Source organism: Dermacentor andersoni, chromosome 10 (assembly GCF_023375885.2).
Source record: "Dermacentor andersoni chromosome 10, qqDerAnde1_hic_scaffold, whole genome shotgun sequence".
Classification (NCBI taxonomy): domain Eukaryota; kingdom Metazoa; phylum Arthropoda; class Arachnida; order Ixodida; family Ixodidae; genus Dermacentor; species Dermacentor andersoni.
The window spans coordinates 56,891,144-56,907,208 of record NC_092823.1 but is presented as its reverse complement, the minus strand read 5'-3'; the positions used below and the strand labels follow the sequence as shown (position 1 = coordinate 56,907,208).

At 47.8% G+C, this 16,065-nt stretch overlaps 1 protein-coding gene across 1 annotated transcript in view; it reads right to left on the bottom strand.

Moving 5' to 3' along the window:
- LOC129388287 (uncharacterized) overlaps positions 1-14,670 on the bottom strand; it is a 37,143-nt gene extending 22,473 nt beyond the window's left edge. Inside the window, exons 1-4 of the mRNA XM_055078440.2 lie at positions 14,435-14,670; positions 11,926-12,126; positions 8,719-8,991; positions 537-769 (exon numbers count right to left, since the gene is read on the bottom strand). Of these exons, the coding sequence (XP_054934415.2) occupies positions 537-769; positions 8,719-8,991; positions 11,926-12,126; positions 14,435-14,518 (791 nt within the window). The 5' untranslated portion in view covers positions 14,519-14,670. The remainder of the gene's footprint in view (positions 1-536; positions 770-8,718; positions 8,992-11,925; positions 12,127-14,434) is intronic.
- Positions 14,671-16,065: the final 1,395 nt, after the last annotated feature.

Here is a 16,065-nt window from a genome sequence, read left to right as displayed (position 1 = left end):
TCTTACGCTTCTGATTCTCCATCCCATTATGGAAAAGGTTATCGTTGTCAGTGAGTACTCGGTCGTCCCACTGCGATCGCCACAGTAATCTCACAAATGAGGCCACGTTAAGGGTTCACCTCACATACCTAGCATGCCAAACGACTCTGTGGTAAGGTGCGGTCAATTTCCACTGGGAATTGTTCGCCCTGAAAGCGTACTGCTCTAGGATGTGTGGTAGCGATGTCATCTTTTCTCGTTATGCTGATGAAACTTACGTTAAAGTGCCCTATTTTATCTCAAATCGTGTTTCAGTATATTGCTTTTTTTAAGCGAACGTATCTATCCGGAAGCGAGCTTTCTTTACTGTATTTGTTTTATCGGTCAGGTCTTCAAGCCCACGAATGTCTTTCTACTACTGTGCATTGTTTAACTTTGCCTGTTTCGTTCTACCCATTACAGCGAAGGTACCCGAAAGGACTAGAGCTTTTGAAAATAAAATAAAGCAACGTAATCACAGAAGCTCCTTTTCAAGCATCACCGCTGCCCCTTCTTACCGTTTAAGTAGCGTGGCGGACGGCGTAACGGCCACACGCAGCGTGTCGGGCACCAGAGAGACAGTCACGAAAGGGAACACACGCAACTCTCGGTCCAGCGAGCCCAGCAGGCTAGTCAGGTTCTCGTCGTGGTTTGTCTCGTGGATGTGGAAGTCTCGCAGCGTGTCCTGGAGGCTCTCGCGCTCGTTCTTGCCCTTGTACTCGATGATGCAGTCCAGGTACAGGTTTGAGAACTGACCGAAAGGGCATGCGTGATGTTGGCATAGGTAATTCGCGATCATAGAAATGGGCACTTTAGAATTCTTACGAACAGGCAGACGTAAAATGGCGCTCGAGAAAGTTGAAAATAGTGAGAAACTTCTCAAGTAACATATACTGATGTCGTATGCACTCTATATTTGTTGACGTTTCTTAAAACACTCTTAAAACAGTGACACGATCAGAAAGGTTCTTTAGAGCAAACGAGAAAAGATATTCCACGGCATGTTCACGGTAATTATTACAAATGCTAAGTCGCTCAAGGAAGAAACCAGGGTAACGAAGCAAACAAATGCTGTGCACCAACCTGCACCAAAGAAGCGTGCAAACCCATTTGGGACTATTTCCGACTCCAAAGAGGAGTCTCACCTTAAATGCTGTATCTTGCCGCGAAATAAGATTGTTGAACGAGCGATGATTTAGGTTGTTGACGTTAACCGTCTCATGACAGCATCGGGAATTGAACTAGTAGCTTAGTGCAATAAAACCACTCGTCATTGTCCACTTTGTCCTCTATTATGGAATACTAACTAGCCCAACGATCAACTTTTATGTATCATCGGGAGGGCTGAGAATATTGACTTAGTCGAAGTCTAGCGTTGAAGCTCTTGCCATCCGGGTTAAATTAAGTAGACCCAAAACTCAGCACGCGAGATTCTTTGCGCTCAGGCCCCACCGGAGTGATGCAGCGGGGTAATGAAACACATGACCATATGCTTTGCAGAAAAAAATGTTAACCGCAACGCCTCACAGGCGGAAATGTGTGAAGAGGCAAAAGAACATGTTGGGTAGTGGTAAGGAGGGATCACAACAATAATTTGGGAGGTCATGAACGCCGCTAACAAGGGGAGGGCGACCGATCCCATAACTCAAGAATTATACCTTTAAGTGTGTGCAGAGCTCGAGGGAATTGTTAGTTCGCGAAAGCTATTAATGACATAAAAATGAAGCTTACAATACACGCGCCACCATCTCGAATTATTTTTCTTTGAAATGATGTTATGGCGCCAGCAGTACCAGTCCTTTGACACCACTCGACTTATGTTGTGTATTCACGAATCAAAAGCTTAATTGCTGCCGTTCCATTTAAAATACGTCAAACGTGACTACGCGTTCCTGGTCATTGGTATCATTGGTGCCTGCAGGGCAAAATGAATACACCAATGACAAGGAATGCCATTGCAATAAATATGTCGCGAAAGCATTTTGTCTATAGTTGCTTGCTTAGAGCGCAAGGCAAGAGTGCTTCCCCTCAAGAGAACATTGCGTTGATCTGAAGAAGCACAATATAAAGTTTCTTTAGTTCCACCTTCTTTTTCCGCTCACTACAATATTGTGTTTAGTTTCTGGGGGAGACACGCACACAGAGATTTGCCGTTTTCAATATACTTTTGTAGCAAAGGCTTCGAAGAAGTCGTTTCGCTTGGCTGCGCCGCGCAGCACTCAGTCAGGCACGATCCGGTGATTTCGGGTCGCTAGCCACTTATTGGCCCAAAGCTATGCGCGACGTGCCTTGCTCTTGCTTTGTGACTCAATGCAGGTGGCATGTTTGAAAACAGTAAGAAAGTTTATATACAAAACAATCTGCATTCCACATTACAAAGCGTCGGTATAGCGACAGGGCCAAGAAGTTCTAAATCCGTCAGAGTTTATACCACGAATCAATGCGTAGCTGTGGGTAGTTGGAGCACTAGTTTCTGCCTTCTGCCTTTCCTCCGCAGATTATAGCGTATAGAATAATAACCGAAACTCCTTTATTTTAACGTATTGCGCGAAGCGGGAAAACTTAATGGAAGTACACAAAAAGAAACACTGTGTTCTTCAATGACAGAGTCATTTTTGCAGAAGGTTGCACAGGCGCTCCAGCTTACGTATGTACGTACGTGTGTAACTGAACTATACCTTACAAGAGGGGCGTCGTTGCGGCATCTTTATGAATATAAAGCATGCTAAAACGTTCAAAATTAGTCCAGAGTCCCCCACTACGGCGTGCTTCATAGTCATATCTAGGTTGTGGCCTTTGAAACTCAAGAAATCAATTATGTTTAAATGCGTAACGGCACACGTACCGCAACGAATTAAATACTGGCTTTTGCACAATGCAACACCTAACAGATTTAGCGAAATCAAAATACCATTTCAAACACGTTAAATTAAAGTAAACAAACTGCTCAACTTTGTTCTGCTCACCGGCTTGCCCATATTCAACTACGTAGTACCGCATCTGGTGAACAAATTCACCTCCGTTTCAATGGAAAATGGCGACAGTGGAAAATGTTTTTACCTCGGCAGTTGCGATAGTCAGATCGCAAGGCAGTTTCGCTAAACTGACGGATCTTTAGCGGAAAAAGTGCTGCTGTGGTTGCTTAGTAACATTGCTGTTGCACTGCTAAGCACGTGGTTGCGGGATCAAAACGCGGCTACGGCGGCCGCATTTCGATGGGAGCGAAATGCAAAAACACCCGTGTATTTAGAAATAGGTGCGCGTTAAACAACCCCAGGTTGTCCAAATTATTCCGGAGTACCCCGCTCGTCATGCCTCATAACCAGATAGTGGTTTTGGCACATAAAACCCCCATAATCTAAAGAGAAGTTTGTCTGCGACAACACTGGCAACCATCATTACTGAAAACACAAACTTCCAATGTGGAAGCCCAAAGTAATGAAACGTAGAAAGTGGCAGAGTCTGTCTAACAGCCTTGGAACCGTTTAAGCAATGCGACTAGTTCAACTTTCTCAGGCAGGGAAGACGTCTCATTGCGCAGCTTATGCCATTATATCAAACGCAATATCGCGCTCCCTCATCGTGCAAGCATGCTTCACTATTTCATTATGCCTTCGGATTTTTTCGTCCTCGCGAATCGTTTTCCCTTTGAATCGAAAATCTGAAAAGGATTTGATGACCAGATATTCTTTGGAGATTTGAGATCGATTTGAGGTTCGTGAAATCTGGGTATCTGGCCGTTTTCGTCTCGTCAAATTATACAATTTGGCGTCTTCTAGTGCACGTAGGACCAAAAAAAAACTGGGTCATACGGAAGTTTGGAATGAAAAGAACGCACGATGAGCTTAGAGCTACGTACGGAGGAGACAGAAGGCGTATTTATCGCAAAAAGGGCCAAATAAGCCTAGATCCGCTCGTTTAGTCTGCATGCGCCTAAAACCGGAGCCAGAAGCGTGGCTTGAAGAAAGGAAGATGCGAGGTAGATGATAGGAACGATTCGAGTATGGGTGAGATGGTAGGATGCGAAGTGCTCAAAACAAAGCCCCAACAAGATGCCTGGGACTCTGTGAGAATGTGATTGCGGTAGGAGGAGCGAGAGAACAGGTGCAAGGGAATGCCCTAGCAGTTACATATTTCCAGGAGGGAGGCATCGGTTAATCTACGTTCCGAGGCTACGAATAAAGCCACGAGATCAGAGTCAACTACTTCCATGACGCCTCCGCGTTCATTCGCTGGAGCTGGCGTCAGTGAAGAGGGTACGTACAGCGCTGCAGCCCACGGGATAATTGCGCGGCAAGTAATGCGACCAATGGTCCCGGTGGGCAGTATGGCAAGTAGGGTGCCTATGGCGGGGAATGGGAGATACTGCAAGCTTAATTGGCACGCGCTGCAGGAGAAAGTGACGTTGATGTAAGGACAGGAGGACTGGATGGGTAACCAAGGGGACAAAGAGGATTCCGCCCCGGGATTGTGGAGCGCAAGCACGTTATTTGGGTGGCCTGATGGGCCTCTGTAAGTTCCTTGCATTACAGTGAAGCTGTGAAAGCCGATGGCAGTGGTGTGGCAGTGTGCTTGATATCGAATCTCAATCATGCAAGCTTCAGAAGCGCAGCCCCCAAGCGGCCGGATACTCCACTGCAGCGCGCGTCAGAATTTCATTTGAAACGTAACTGTGAATAAAAACAAAATAGAAGTTAGGCTGCGTAACCGCACTCGCATACGCAACTCCTCTGCGCTTTTTTTTTTGGCGAGCAATTCATTTTTTTTCATATTTTTTTTGCTAACGTCCCGTGATACCGGTTCAGTGTTGGAAGCCAAGTAAGAGTCAGGTAAAATCTGACGGTGACGTCCTGTATCACTGTTTGGGTGGGAACCCCAAAGTGACCGTATGGCCCTGACGCCAGTGATGAATGATCATTGAAGATTCTGCAGAAATCAGCACATATTTGCTCTTGTGAGGAATATTTAGGCAGCGTTTGCCTTTTCATTGCGCAATTCCGTAGAGGACAGAGCCGTTAACCAAAGCATCTGTGGTGTAAGTATGGACTTAGCGCTTAACCAACGTATATGCATCTTCGGACGCCCCAGTGCTCTACCACAAGTATGTGTCTCTCAAAGAACTATAATAGTAAGTATCGGCGGACGAACGCAGCCTGCAACTCGGTTGCTCGAGATACATACCCTTGCGTCGACGCCTCGTGGTGAAAGTACTATTGACAACCATCGCCAAACACGACGAAAACGGTCAAAAAGCGAAAGAAATATATCCCCTTTAAAACAGCCAGCAAGTGCATTCGAAGGCTGTGATAACTCGCTTGTATAGCTGCGCATGAGGTGCTCACACCTGTGAAGCTTTCTTTCACTTTCGATAGGCATGTATAATATCATAAAATTCTATAAAAAAAGGCCCAAAGAATAGAAGGCGGCAAAAATACGAGAATGTGAGAAACTTTAGCTTAAAGGACGAATAGTGCGAGCTCAGACAGTTTCCACCACTGGTAATAAGATGAGCGAGTCGCACATGTTTCTTGCGTGTATAGAATCAATCTTGCAAAATGCCCTAACTACCCCAAGGGTCAACACGGCACAAAGGGAACGTGGCAGTGAAGCACTGTGGTTCGTGAGCACTCATGCCTAATCATGTACTTCCGTCTTATACAACACAGCTTGTAAACATCTGTTTTGTAACCCCAAAGCGACCTGTAGAATAAATGTTCCCCTGGTGTATTTTAAATCGTGTTTTATTAAGTAAAAGACACCGCCTCCATTTCACACTGTTAAAGTGGATGTGAAACGAAGCTGTGGATGAAGTGTAACGTTCGCCATCGCGTTCGTACCCTTTCCGTTTGTGCTTTGACGCCGCGTTTATCGCTGTGCGTGTACGCGGCGCCCATATACGCTTCTGTGTAACGCGTTTTCACGAGTTGAAACATCGCTAACTTCTAACGCGATACCGTTAAGGGCCCAGTGTCGCATGAAATCTGGTGTCGGACATCGTTTCGGCAAAAAGATTAGGAAATCACCCATACCCAGGCCCTCCATGTGGCGCAAGGAAGCTACTGAACTAATTGAATTTCTCAAACTAATATACCAAGAAAAGTCATAAATTAGGACTTACAGAGAATCTACAAACATGACAGCATCGGATTGTAATTTGACTAAACGAGAAAACATGATTCCGTTACGCGAAAAGTCAAACAAACCTATTTCCAGCGTTTCTACCATTCGCACACCACCCGCGGCTTCCGCCATTTGCGCTCGCGAGCCCGTGAGTATCTCGGTGGCCACATGGCGGCGCGCCCGGTTTTTAAAGCGAAAGTTTTACTGGCCGCGAACTTGGGATTTCGCCGTGGTGGTACTCAGAGGAGGCACATGACGTCACAACGCGAGCCTCGCCGCGGATATTTCTCTCTCTCTCGCTCCCTTGTCGCTACTGCGCATGCGCCCCTAGTAGCACCAAGCCACAGGTGTTCCGCCACTGCGCCCCGCCGCGCCTTTCCGTCACCGCCGTTTGGTATGAAGGCACATCGCGTTCCTCGTCGTTGCGCTCCCCTCCGCTCGCTTCGCCAGCTGCGTCGCATGCCTGATGACATGTCGGAGGATTGAAAAGGAGAGCTCGCGTGCGCCGCAACCACAGTTGGGTGGCAGTATGGACGGCGACGATTCTGATAAGCAGGAAGAGGCCTGGAATCGACATCGGAACGAGATGAAGAGGAAACGAATCGCCCAGGGAACAGAAGAACAACGCGTCGAACGACTGGCTAAACGCTGCAACATAGCTAGACAACCAGACTAACCTGGGCTTGCAATCAAGATTAACCAAGGCTAACCATGCTATGCCTTAGCTTTGGCTACGTATATCCTGGCATAGCCGAGCTAAGCCACTGCCAATTTTTTGCAATAGCTCCAGATGGCAGTCGCTTCCGCCGCAGCGCGGCCCACGCAAGAGGCCACGTTTCTAGCAGGAAGCCCGCCTTCGTGCATAGCGTTCGCGGCCAGCCTTTTCCCGTTAACATTACTGTTACATACGCGCCAGTTGTCAAGCGTGAGAAGCAGTCAGGGAACTTTGAATGCTATCCCATTCCAGTCTTAAAGGCGAAGCTTAAACGTCCTCCATCTTTTTGGACAGTGCTTGACATGTCGATTCCGGTCGCTGCACACGTTATGCGACAGATCGTCACGGGACTATGCCGTTTGACGACGTTATCACATCAAACAGGACGTCACACAATGACGTCATCGTCAAGTGATGATGTCACCTGATGACGTCATGTGATGCCTCCTGGAGAAGCAGCAGCCACTGTACACTTCCCGCTTATTTGCCCTGTGAGCGGTATCGGCTCACGTTTGTCTTTGAGAAAAGGTCTCGCACGCGGACAACGAAGAATACTGACCAACTATAGGCTAACAGGTTCGCTGTATAAGCCGTCGACGCTGCGTGGCATACGGCCAGAGGCGCTTGCACGGCAGTTCTGAGAATGAGCACGTTACGGCCACGCAGATATATAGTGGCGTTTACGCTATCGCCACAGACTGTAACGGTGGCCTAATTTGGCCACGTAAGCATTGTTTTGAAGTCTGAAGCGACGTTCGCAACCCTGAACCTAGATGTGGAAATATTACTGCCAATTTATAAGTGAACGAAAGCCTTCTACTTTATGCGCTCTCGTTAGGTTACTCGTTCTCATTAATATATCCGCAATATATAATATGCAATTTATCAAACGTGAATTGACCATACTGTGCATGCTTATTATACCTGAGCTCATCTAAGCGCTTTGCTGCAGTTGCACTGGGACTGCACTGGGGAGTGTGCAGCTCGACAACGACGAAAAAGATTCTTCAAGTTTATCGGATGCTGAGCGGAACCGAAGCCATGTCACAAGGGTTCCTCAATGAGAGCAACGCGATGCTTTGGAAGGCTGCGCCACAAAGGCACTGGGTATATGCCGCTTTTCATTGAATCTCTTTCAGGCCAACGCCTCAGGGAGCTGCGCTATGAATGCACTGGGTGTGCCCTTATTCAATGAACCTTCCGTGAACTTGCGTCACTGAGTATGTGCTACTGGTTGTGCGGCAAGCGAGGGAAGAATTCTCAGCGTTCACAGGCACCGGCATTCCGCACTTGTCAAGGAATCCACGCGTAGACTTCTAAGCAGAACCATAAGATGACTCAGCGTATCCACAAACAAGCGCGAAAGGGGAACCCGGTTGCCACATGACGCATTTCTAAGTGTTCACGCGCGCCTGCTCGCCATGCATTATAGAGGACGCACGCAGGCTTCTTGGCGGCGGCGCTAGATGGCACCTATTGTTCTTAGGGAAGCGAAAAGAGGAGCCCACTGTAGTGCACGCCTCGCACATAACTCGTTTTCTGGGTTCGAAATGGGCATTCGTCATGTCCATTACCGTCGACAGTCATCGTCAGGTGGGTTCTGGCGAAATTTTTTTAGGTGTGAGCTATTCGGGTAGACCGCAGGCAGCAACCAACAGCCATAGTCAGAAATTTTGGTGGGTTCCGCAAAAAGAAACATTCGCTTTGATACAGCCACCGCTATTATACCGCTGCCTCAATTATGGCTACCGCTACTACCGTAGCCTCTATCCCTACTTTACTAATAGTGCTACTACTACCAATTCACCATACCTGCCACCACATATGCAACTTTTGTCTGCGGCACTGCCTGTGGCGCCACAAACCTGATGCAGGAAGCGTCCCTTGAGCTCGTCCTGGAAGTTCTGCTTCGAGGTTCGGTTGAAGTAGCTGTGCAGGTTGGCCACCATGGTTCCCACGGCCAGCTGGCGGAAGGAGCGAGGCCCAAACGGGTACTCGCCACCACCGCGCCACTGGTGGTCACACGCGTGTCCGTACAGATCCGTGCATGGGTCCACCGGGTTCTGCACGCGGTTAGTCAGGTAGAGCGACACCCAGCGGCAGTCCGGGTGGCTGCAGGCGGACGGCTCCGTCGAAGTCTGCGAGAGGTCAGCTGTCTCGCTCTCTTAACTAGACGACAGAAGAGGCTCGGTCATTTGAGACCTAATAGTTGCTCCAAGACTGAGCGTAAGGTGCGGACGCTGGCGTGCCCTTATTACAATGACTAGGCGACGCACCACAACCCGGGCAGAAGAAGAGACACGCTGAAAACAGAAGCGGCGCATGTTCTATTAATCTTATCCGTCTCTTTAAGTTTGTTCGTGTTTGCTTGCGCGCCCCATGTGTACAGCTATCTATCAGTTTGATTTTTCAGGCGTCGCGAAAATTCGCGCATCTCATACAGCGAATAATTTGACACGCGCGCGCTCATGTAAGTACGTTAACCCTCAACACACAGAACATGTCCTGAATTCTGCGATTTATGAGAATCGCAGCGCAAAAGACAGCGAAGCAGAGGTTTTTATGGATTTGCGACAGCGCTGGGCACTAGGGGATTTAAGAAAAAAAAAGAAAGTATTTCTGTACCCTAGCACTTTTTGCAGGTCGTGTGTTGGATCGGGACAAAACAAATGCACAGGTGCTGTTGGTGGCCATTGCCCAACCGCCATGTTTAAACGAACGGCCGCTCTAGATATTTCGCTAAATAATAGCTTTATTCGTCTGTATTCGAAATCAGCAAAAAAATAGTATTCCAGTTCACGTTAGCTGGACCATGCGATATATACACTGAGTACTGTACACCTATTAAAGGTAATTAAGGTTAATAAAAGACTAATAAGATTCATTACGAGCAACTTACTTAAGCAAATACAATTAAAAGACAATTAGGAATGGTGAGGCTAAGTAAAATATATGTTAGATTATTTCCTAATAAAAGAGACATCACCATCATAGTATTCATTATGCCTAATAATGACGAATAAATGGTTAATTAGGTAATTCAGCAGACATCGGCATCGTACGACCATACGTGTTCGGATGAGTCAGAGGCTTATGTTTGCAAGATGAGCGTCTGATGAGAATACTTACGCACTATCTGTCAAGTCAAATTAGGGAGTTCCTGTCGGGAATTTCTTCGGCCGCATACATCTAAAATTCGTTTACATTATTGCGTTTGCTGTTCTTAAAGAATCCTCGCACGCGGCACGTAAGCACAAGCATCGTCGGGCGTGAATCAAGGTTGATGCACTCGATAAAAAGCGCCGTACCTCTAGTTGATGTGTCGATGCGAAGGCTACGGAAGGCTACCACAATGCACTGCGCTTGGCTGCAGCATCGGTAGTGTAGTAAAGCCGCTCGTACTATCGGTCTATTACGGTGCCCTACCCAAGCCGTTCGCATACAACGAGATACCTTCAGCGGTTATCTTAAGCATAGAATATCTCCTGGACACTCGTGACGGTCCACAATTTTATGCATGGATGTTGTGCCGTTTTCTTACAGCTAGCGATAATATATGAATTTAGTAACCCGCTCGAACAAGCGCTTGAAAAATTTTAGCGATTATTTGCCAAATACTTCCTGAGCCCCCAATGAGCCTATACGTGAACTTTTTTTAGAAACATGTTTGGAACGCAAAATTTATGCTCACAAAGTGTCTAATTGACAGTGTAGATGTTTGCAAACGGCAAATGGCTTAGTCCGCCGCCAAGGTTTCCTTCGGTGCCCCATCGCCGCTGCTTCATTAAGATTCCTCGAGCACGTTCCTTATGAGAAACAGTTTATTTCTATTACGATTCGTTTTGATATGTTGGTAGTTCTGAAACAATGCATCGTTGAGCATCCATAGATATGCACTAGGCAGTTAATATGAAAGTAAGGAACTTGCCACAAAAATACCAATAACTCCACTATTGCTAAGTTCCACCAACAACTACCTACAGACACGACGTTTCCTGGTGATTTCAATGCGCCAGACATGATGGTTATCTGAAGCAACTTAAGTCGACCTTACGAAGAGATGTTTTGGAGCGGACCTTCTACATCCCCGTTTGTAGCCGCTATAACTTTCGCTGCAAAACGAATAGCAGAGAGAGGCAGAAAAAATGCGTCTGCAACAAGTGATGGGTGTGCCACATACTAAGTTCTGACAGTGATCATAGCCCACATAAGCCGATCAAGAACGCGACACAAAAGCGCAGCTTATGAGGAGGACTTCGTGCGGTCGCAGCAATTAATGCGGACACAAACCGGAAGTTTCCCCGAGAAACGATTTGGCTCCAGTGGGACTCTATTAATTGTGACCCGTTGTGGTGTGGTGGCACCGCCGGACCAAAGTAAGTAAGTCTACACGAAACGTGTAGAAAGCTCAAACAGTGGCTACGATAGTTATTTTTTTCCGGCTCACGTACGTAACCACATAGCATCACGGCAGGTCAACCTTTACATCGTGCGAGAATATGGCGGGACAACAAGTGCTGTAGTTTCGTTCCAAGTTTAGTGCACTTAAAGTTTGCTTTGAGACCTTGCGTTTCAAAGGAACCATGACGTCTTCGGTCTGACCATGTTCACGCCCTTGTCACGAGAAACCATACAGACCTGTCTTTTTTTAAAGATTTGCTTTGCTTGTTCGCAATGTTTCATAGTCCAAAAATGTAGTGCACCGTGTAATCAAACTGACGGTTACGTTTGTGGTGTGCAGGTTGCAAAAATGTTATGGCACATAGCACGTTGCCGTATTATACAAGGCGGTTCTGCTTCTGCTGATGAAAGAGTTCTTGAGTCAGAGCCTTAAATTTGTTCTCATATCACGTGTTTCAAGAACGCCCACGTGATGCAAAGGCCACAGTTCCACGGATGATAGGCGGTTCCTAGTGTAATATCGGTTGGATTGCATTGTACTAATTGACATTAAATATGAAATCAGGTAGGTATATGTTTTCTTTGCGCGCAAGGGGCCGCAATTTCAATGGCAGCCCTTGTTTGTCCCGCCCGCTGCGCCTGTGACATATGGCGTACTTTTGTTCGGATACCTTGTGGCCTGCCTTGGAGCGCGGTCCGAGAACCTCATTAAAATGGGCAAGGTCCTGCATCAGGCCCTCTGCCGTGGGTTGACTGTTGATCTGCTTGAGCCGATACGGTACCCGGCGCCGGGGGTCTACCGCCTGATTGCGCACGTTGTTCAGGTGCTTCGAGGCGGTCACCAAGGCGGCGAGCATCAGCAGGAAAGTCACCTGCACCGCACAGCAATAGAACGAACACGTAGTTTCTTACAATCGTCATCACCTTTAATGTCCACCAGAGGGCGAAAGCATGTCCCAGCGATTTCCGATTAGCCCGGTTTCACGCCAGCTCACGCGCTCTTATGCTCGCCATTTCCTAAATTTATCGTACCATCTACTTTGCCACACTTATAACATCCGCTTTCCTTTCCTTCGCGCCCATCCTGTAACGCTAATACTCCACCGGCTATCTGCGATACGCATTACATGGCATGCCCAACTCATTTTCTTCCCTTTAATGTCAGCTATACAAGCATAACGATTACTTCAGTTGGCTCTCTAATCCACATGGCACCGGCGTTGCGCTGATAAGCCAAAATGCGCGGGATCACATCCCTACTGCGGCGCCTGCATTTTTGACGGGGGTGAAATGCCAAAACACCCGCGTATCGTGCATTGGGTTGACGATAAGGAACCCAAGGTGGTCAAAATTATTCTGGAGTCCGCCATTTAGGCGTACCTCATAATCATGTCGTGATTTCCTCACGTAAAACTCGAGAAATGGTCAATCCGCCTGAGTTCTTTTTTTTTCCTGTCTCACCGTTACGCCTGTAATTTTTCGTTCCATCATTCGTTGCGCGGTTCTTCGCTTCTCGACTGCTTCTTTGTAAAACCTCCGATAATGGTGATCGAGCAAGTATGAAGAACTAGTTGGCTACCAGTGCTATAGCACGTAACTTTACGGCGCAGATTTAGACGGCACCGAGTGAGAGAGTAAAATTTGATAAATTTTTGGGCTCACCACTAACACTTTTGCACTCTGATAACTTCATATATAGTCTCAAAAGATTATTATCTAACAAGATAAAAGGCATGCACTGGGAATGTTAAGCTTCGTGAGAATTGTTTGTGGGCTGCCAATCTCAGAACTCTCAGAAAAAAGCTTAGTTGGGAACGTAAAAACTGATATGAGCAACTTTAGTGACAGAATGGTGCACCAAAATAACCCGCAGATACAGCATAGAGCATGCATATGCCTAATATATGCAGAGCAGCATGGCAACGCTGACGGCGACGGTGATGGCGAAAGCGAAAATTCGCTTGGAATGTCCATGCACGTGCTCTCGAAATAAAGCGTTACAATTGCACATAAATGGCCATCAAGCACGTTCGCAGCTTTTGCACTTGTTCACGACTTGGTTTAGAGGAAGCTCTTTTCTTTTTGATAGGACAACAGGCCGCAATCTGACATAGGCGTCACCTTCATTACTGGCGCAGTATAGGCCTCGGACAATTTCTTTTCATTGTGCCTTTTGGAACATGCATTCGCTCTGGCATTTAGGCCCAGAATAAAAAGAAATTGCTGGAGGCCCTCTGTAGCAAGAAATTAGGTAAATTGTGAGTCAGCACTGCGTGTATATTTGCATAAAAAAGAACATCTTATTCTAAACAAAGTGATGTTTCATTCAAATGTGCGAAGGCTGCGAGCGGGCTTTAGATAGTATGTACAGTGGTAATGTTTTTGTATTCCCGATGCAGTGACTGCTAGTAATGTATTGTTGAGCAATGAAGACCAGTTGTTGAGCGTTTGTCCTGTGTTATTAGCTCCCTCAGTTCTACATTTGCTTTGTAGAATTATGTTGCATACTAGAGTCCAAGTTTCTGTCTCTAAGGCTACGCAACTACAGAACAGAACGCACTTTCACATGAAAAGACTCGCGGGCATGAAACTATTTGCCTCGAACTCGCGTAGTGACACGCTTTCTTTTGACCGTCGGTTACAGCGGACAGCTTGCGTTAGTAGTCAAAACATCATGCGTAGGCATACTGGGAGCGCAAAGGCGCACAAATTTTACGCAAATCGACGTAAACTTTCGTCAACCAGTCGAACTCACAATACAGGAAGTAGTTATTCTGTAGAAAGCGTTACACATTAAGAACAGCCGGCACGAAACTATTTGCCTCGAACTCGCGTAGTGACACGCTTTCTTTCGACCGTCGGTTACAGCGGACAGCTTGCGTTAGTAGTCAAAACATCATGCGTAGGCATACTGGGAGCGCAAAGGCGCACAAATTTTACGCAAATCGACGTAAACTTTCGTCAACCAGTCGAACTCACAATACAGGAAGTAGTTATTCTGTAGAAAGCGTTACACATTAAGAACAGCCGGCACTACTGCGAGAAAACACCGAGTAAGACTTCTGCGACTTCACTGTATACTTGCAGAGCTTCCTAAGCCTTCTACTTCCTATCAACGTATACGGCAACGAAGCATATGGCTACTTGCGCGAAAGAAATTGCAGCGCACGGGCGACTCACGCCTGCCGAGATGAGGAAGTACTTCCGGTTGCCGAAGGCCTCGGTCAGCTGCCGCAGTACGGTGTCCTCAGTCCCGGCGTGCATGCTGCTGGCCCGCGAGCGAGCGCTGCCGGCGGAGCCCAACGCGCTGGCGCTCCTCGACGTTTGCAGAAGCCCTCGCGTCTTGGCCGTGCAGGGCGGGGCGAGCGCGGAGCTCACCCGGTCACCACAACAGACAGGGCCGGCTCCGTGCAAAGCCCGCGTCTTCTTCTTTCTCCCTCTCTCACCACACGACACACGGCGGCTACTGCTTTGCGCGGCTGGATTCTTCGGCTATCCACTATATAGTAGTGGGTTGTAACGTTTCCCTTGGGACCAACAAACCGGGACACTGACCGCGCGGAATATCCTTTTTCCGATGTTTGAGATGTCTTGGTATTGTTCATACAGACTTACCGTTCAAGAAGATCAATCCACTGCACTCGTTTTTGAATTGTTTATTATTATTATTTCCTGTATATACACATGTACATATATCTCTGTATTGCATATTTCACCCTCATCTTTTGGTTGCAAACTAGTAATTGAGCAATGGGTTCAAGAAAACTTTAACCAAAATTTATTAAAGAATTGTCGTTACACATGTTAAACCATTCTCGATAAAGACCGGTCCACGGCCGATACGACAAAAATAGATTTACTATGTTGTTCAACATAGATTTTTTTCAAATAACTACATAATTACCAACAACACCAGGCCGACTCGAGAGAGGGTATGCATACCTTCAGCGAGCTGACGCAGGCGTATAGGGCCGAGCGCCAGCTCTACCCCCCCTCACTCATCCCTTACGCACCAACACCACATCCTGTGACGCCGCCTGCAGACACGAACACTCCCCACCGCCTGTCTACTATCGCGCATCCAGCCGTGGGCCACAACTTGCTGCTTGTGCTCCCACCACACCGCTACCCTAACACACATCCTTGTGCGCCCGCCTCGGGAGGCCGGCGCACATGGATTTGTGGGGGGAATGGGAGGCCACACATACTCGCACCGGCAGAGGACCACGCGGGCTGCAGGTGTGCAGCTGCGACATGGACTGGCGGACCTCTAAGCACAGTGGGACCATGCCTGGCCCAAGCTTGCCGCCCACCAGTCGACAATAAAGGTTCGTCTCTTATTCTCATGTGCGTGCGTGCGTGTGTGTGTTTGTGTGTGTGCGTGTGCGTGTGCGTGTGTGTATGTGCGTGTGCGTGTGCGTGTGCGTGTTTGCGTGTGCGTGTTTGCGTGTGCGCGTGCGTGTGCGTGCGTGCGTGCGTGCGCGTGTGCGTGCGTGCGTGCGTCTGTGTGTGTGCGTGCGTGCGTGCGTGCGTGCGCGTGCGTGTGTGCGTGCGTGCGTGCGCGTGCGTGTGTGTGTGCGTGCGTGCGTGCGTGTGCGTGTGTGTGTGTGTGTGTGTGTGTATGTGCGTGTGTGTGCGTGTGCGTGCGTGTGTGCGTGCGTGCGTGCGTGCGTGCGTGCGTGTGTGTGTGTGCGTGTGTGTGTGTGTGTGTGCGTGTGTGTGTGTGCGTGTGCGTGCGTGTGTGTGTGTGTGTGTGTGTGTGTGTGTGTGTGCGTGTGCGTGTGCGTGTGCGTGTGTGTGTGTGTGTGTCA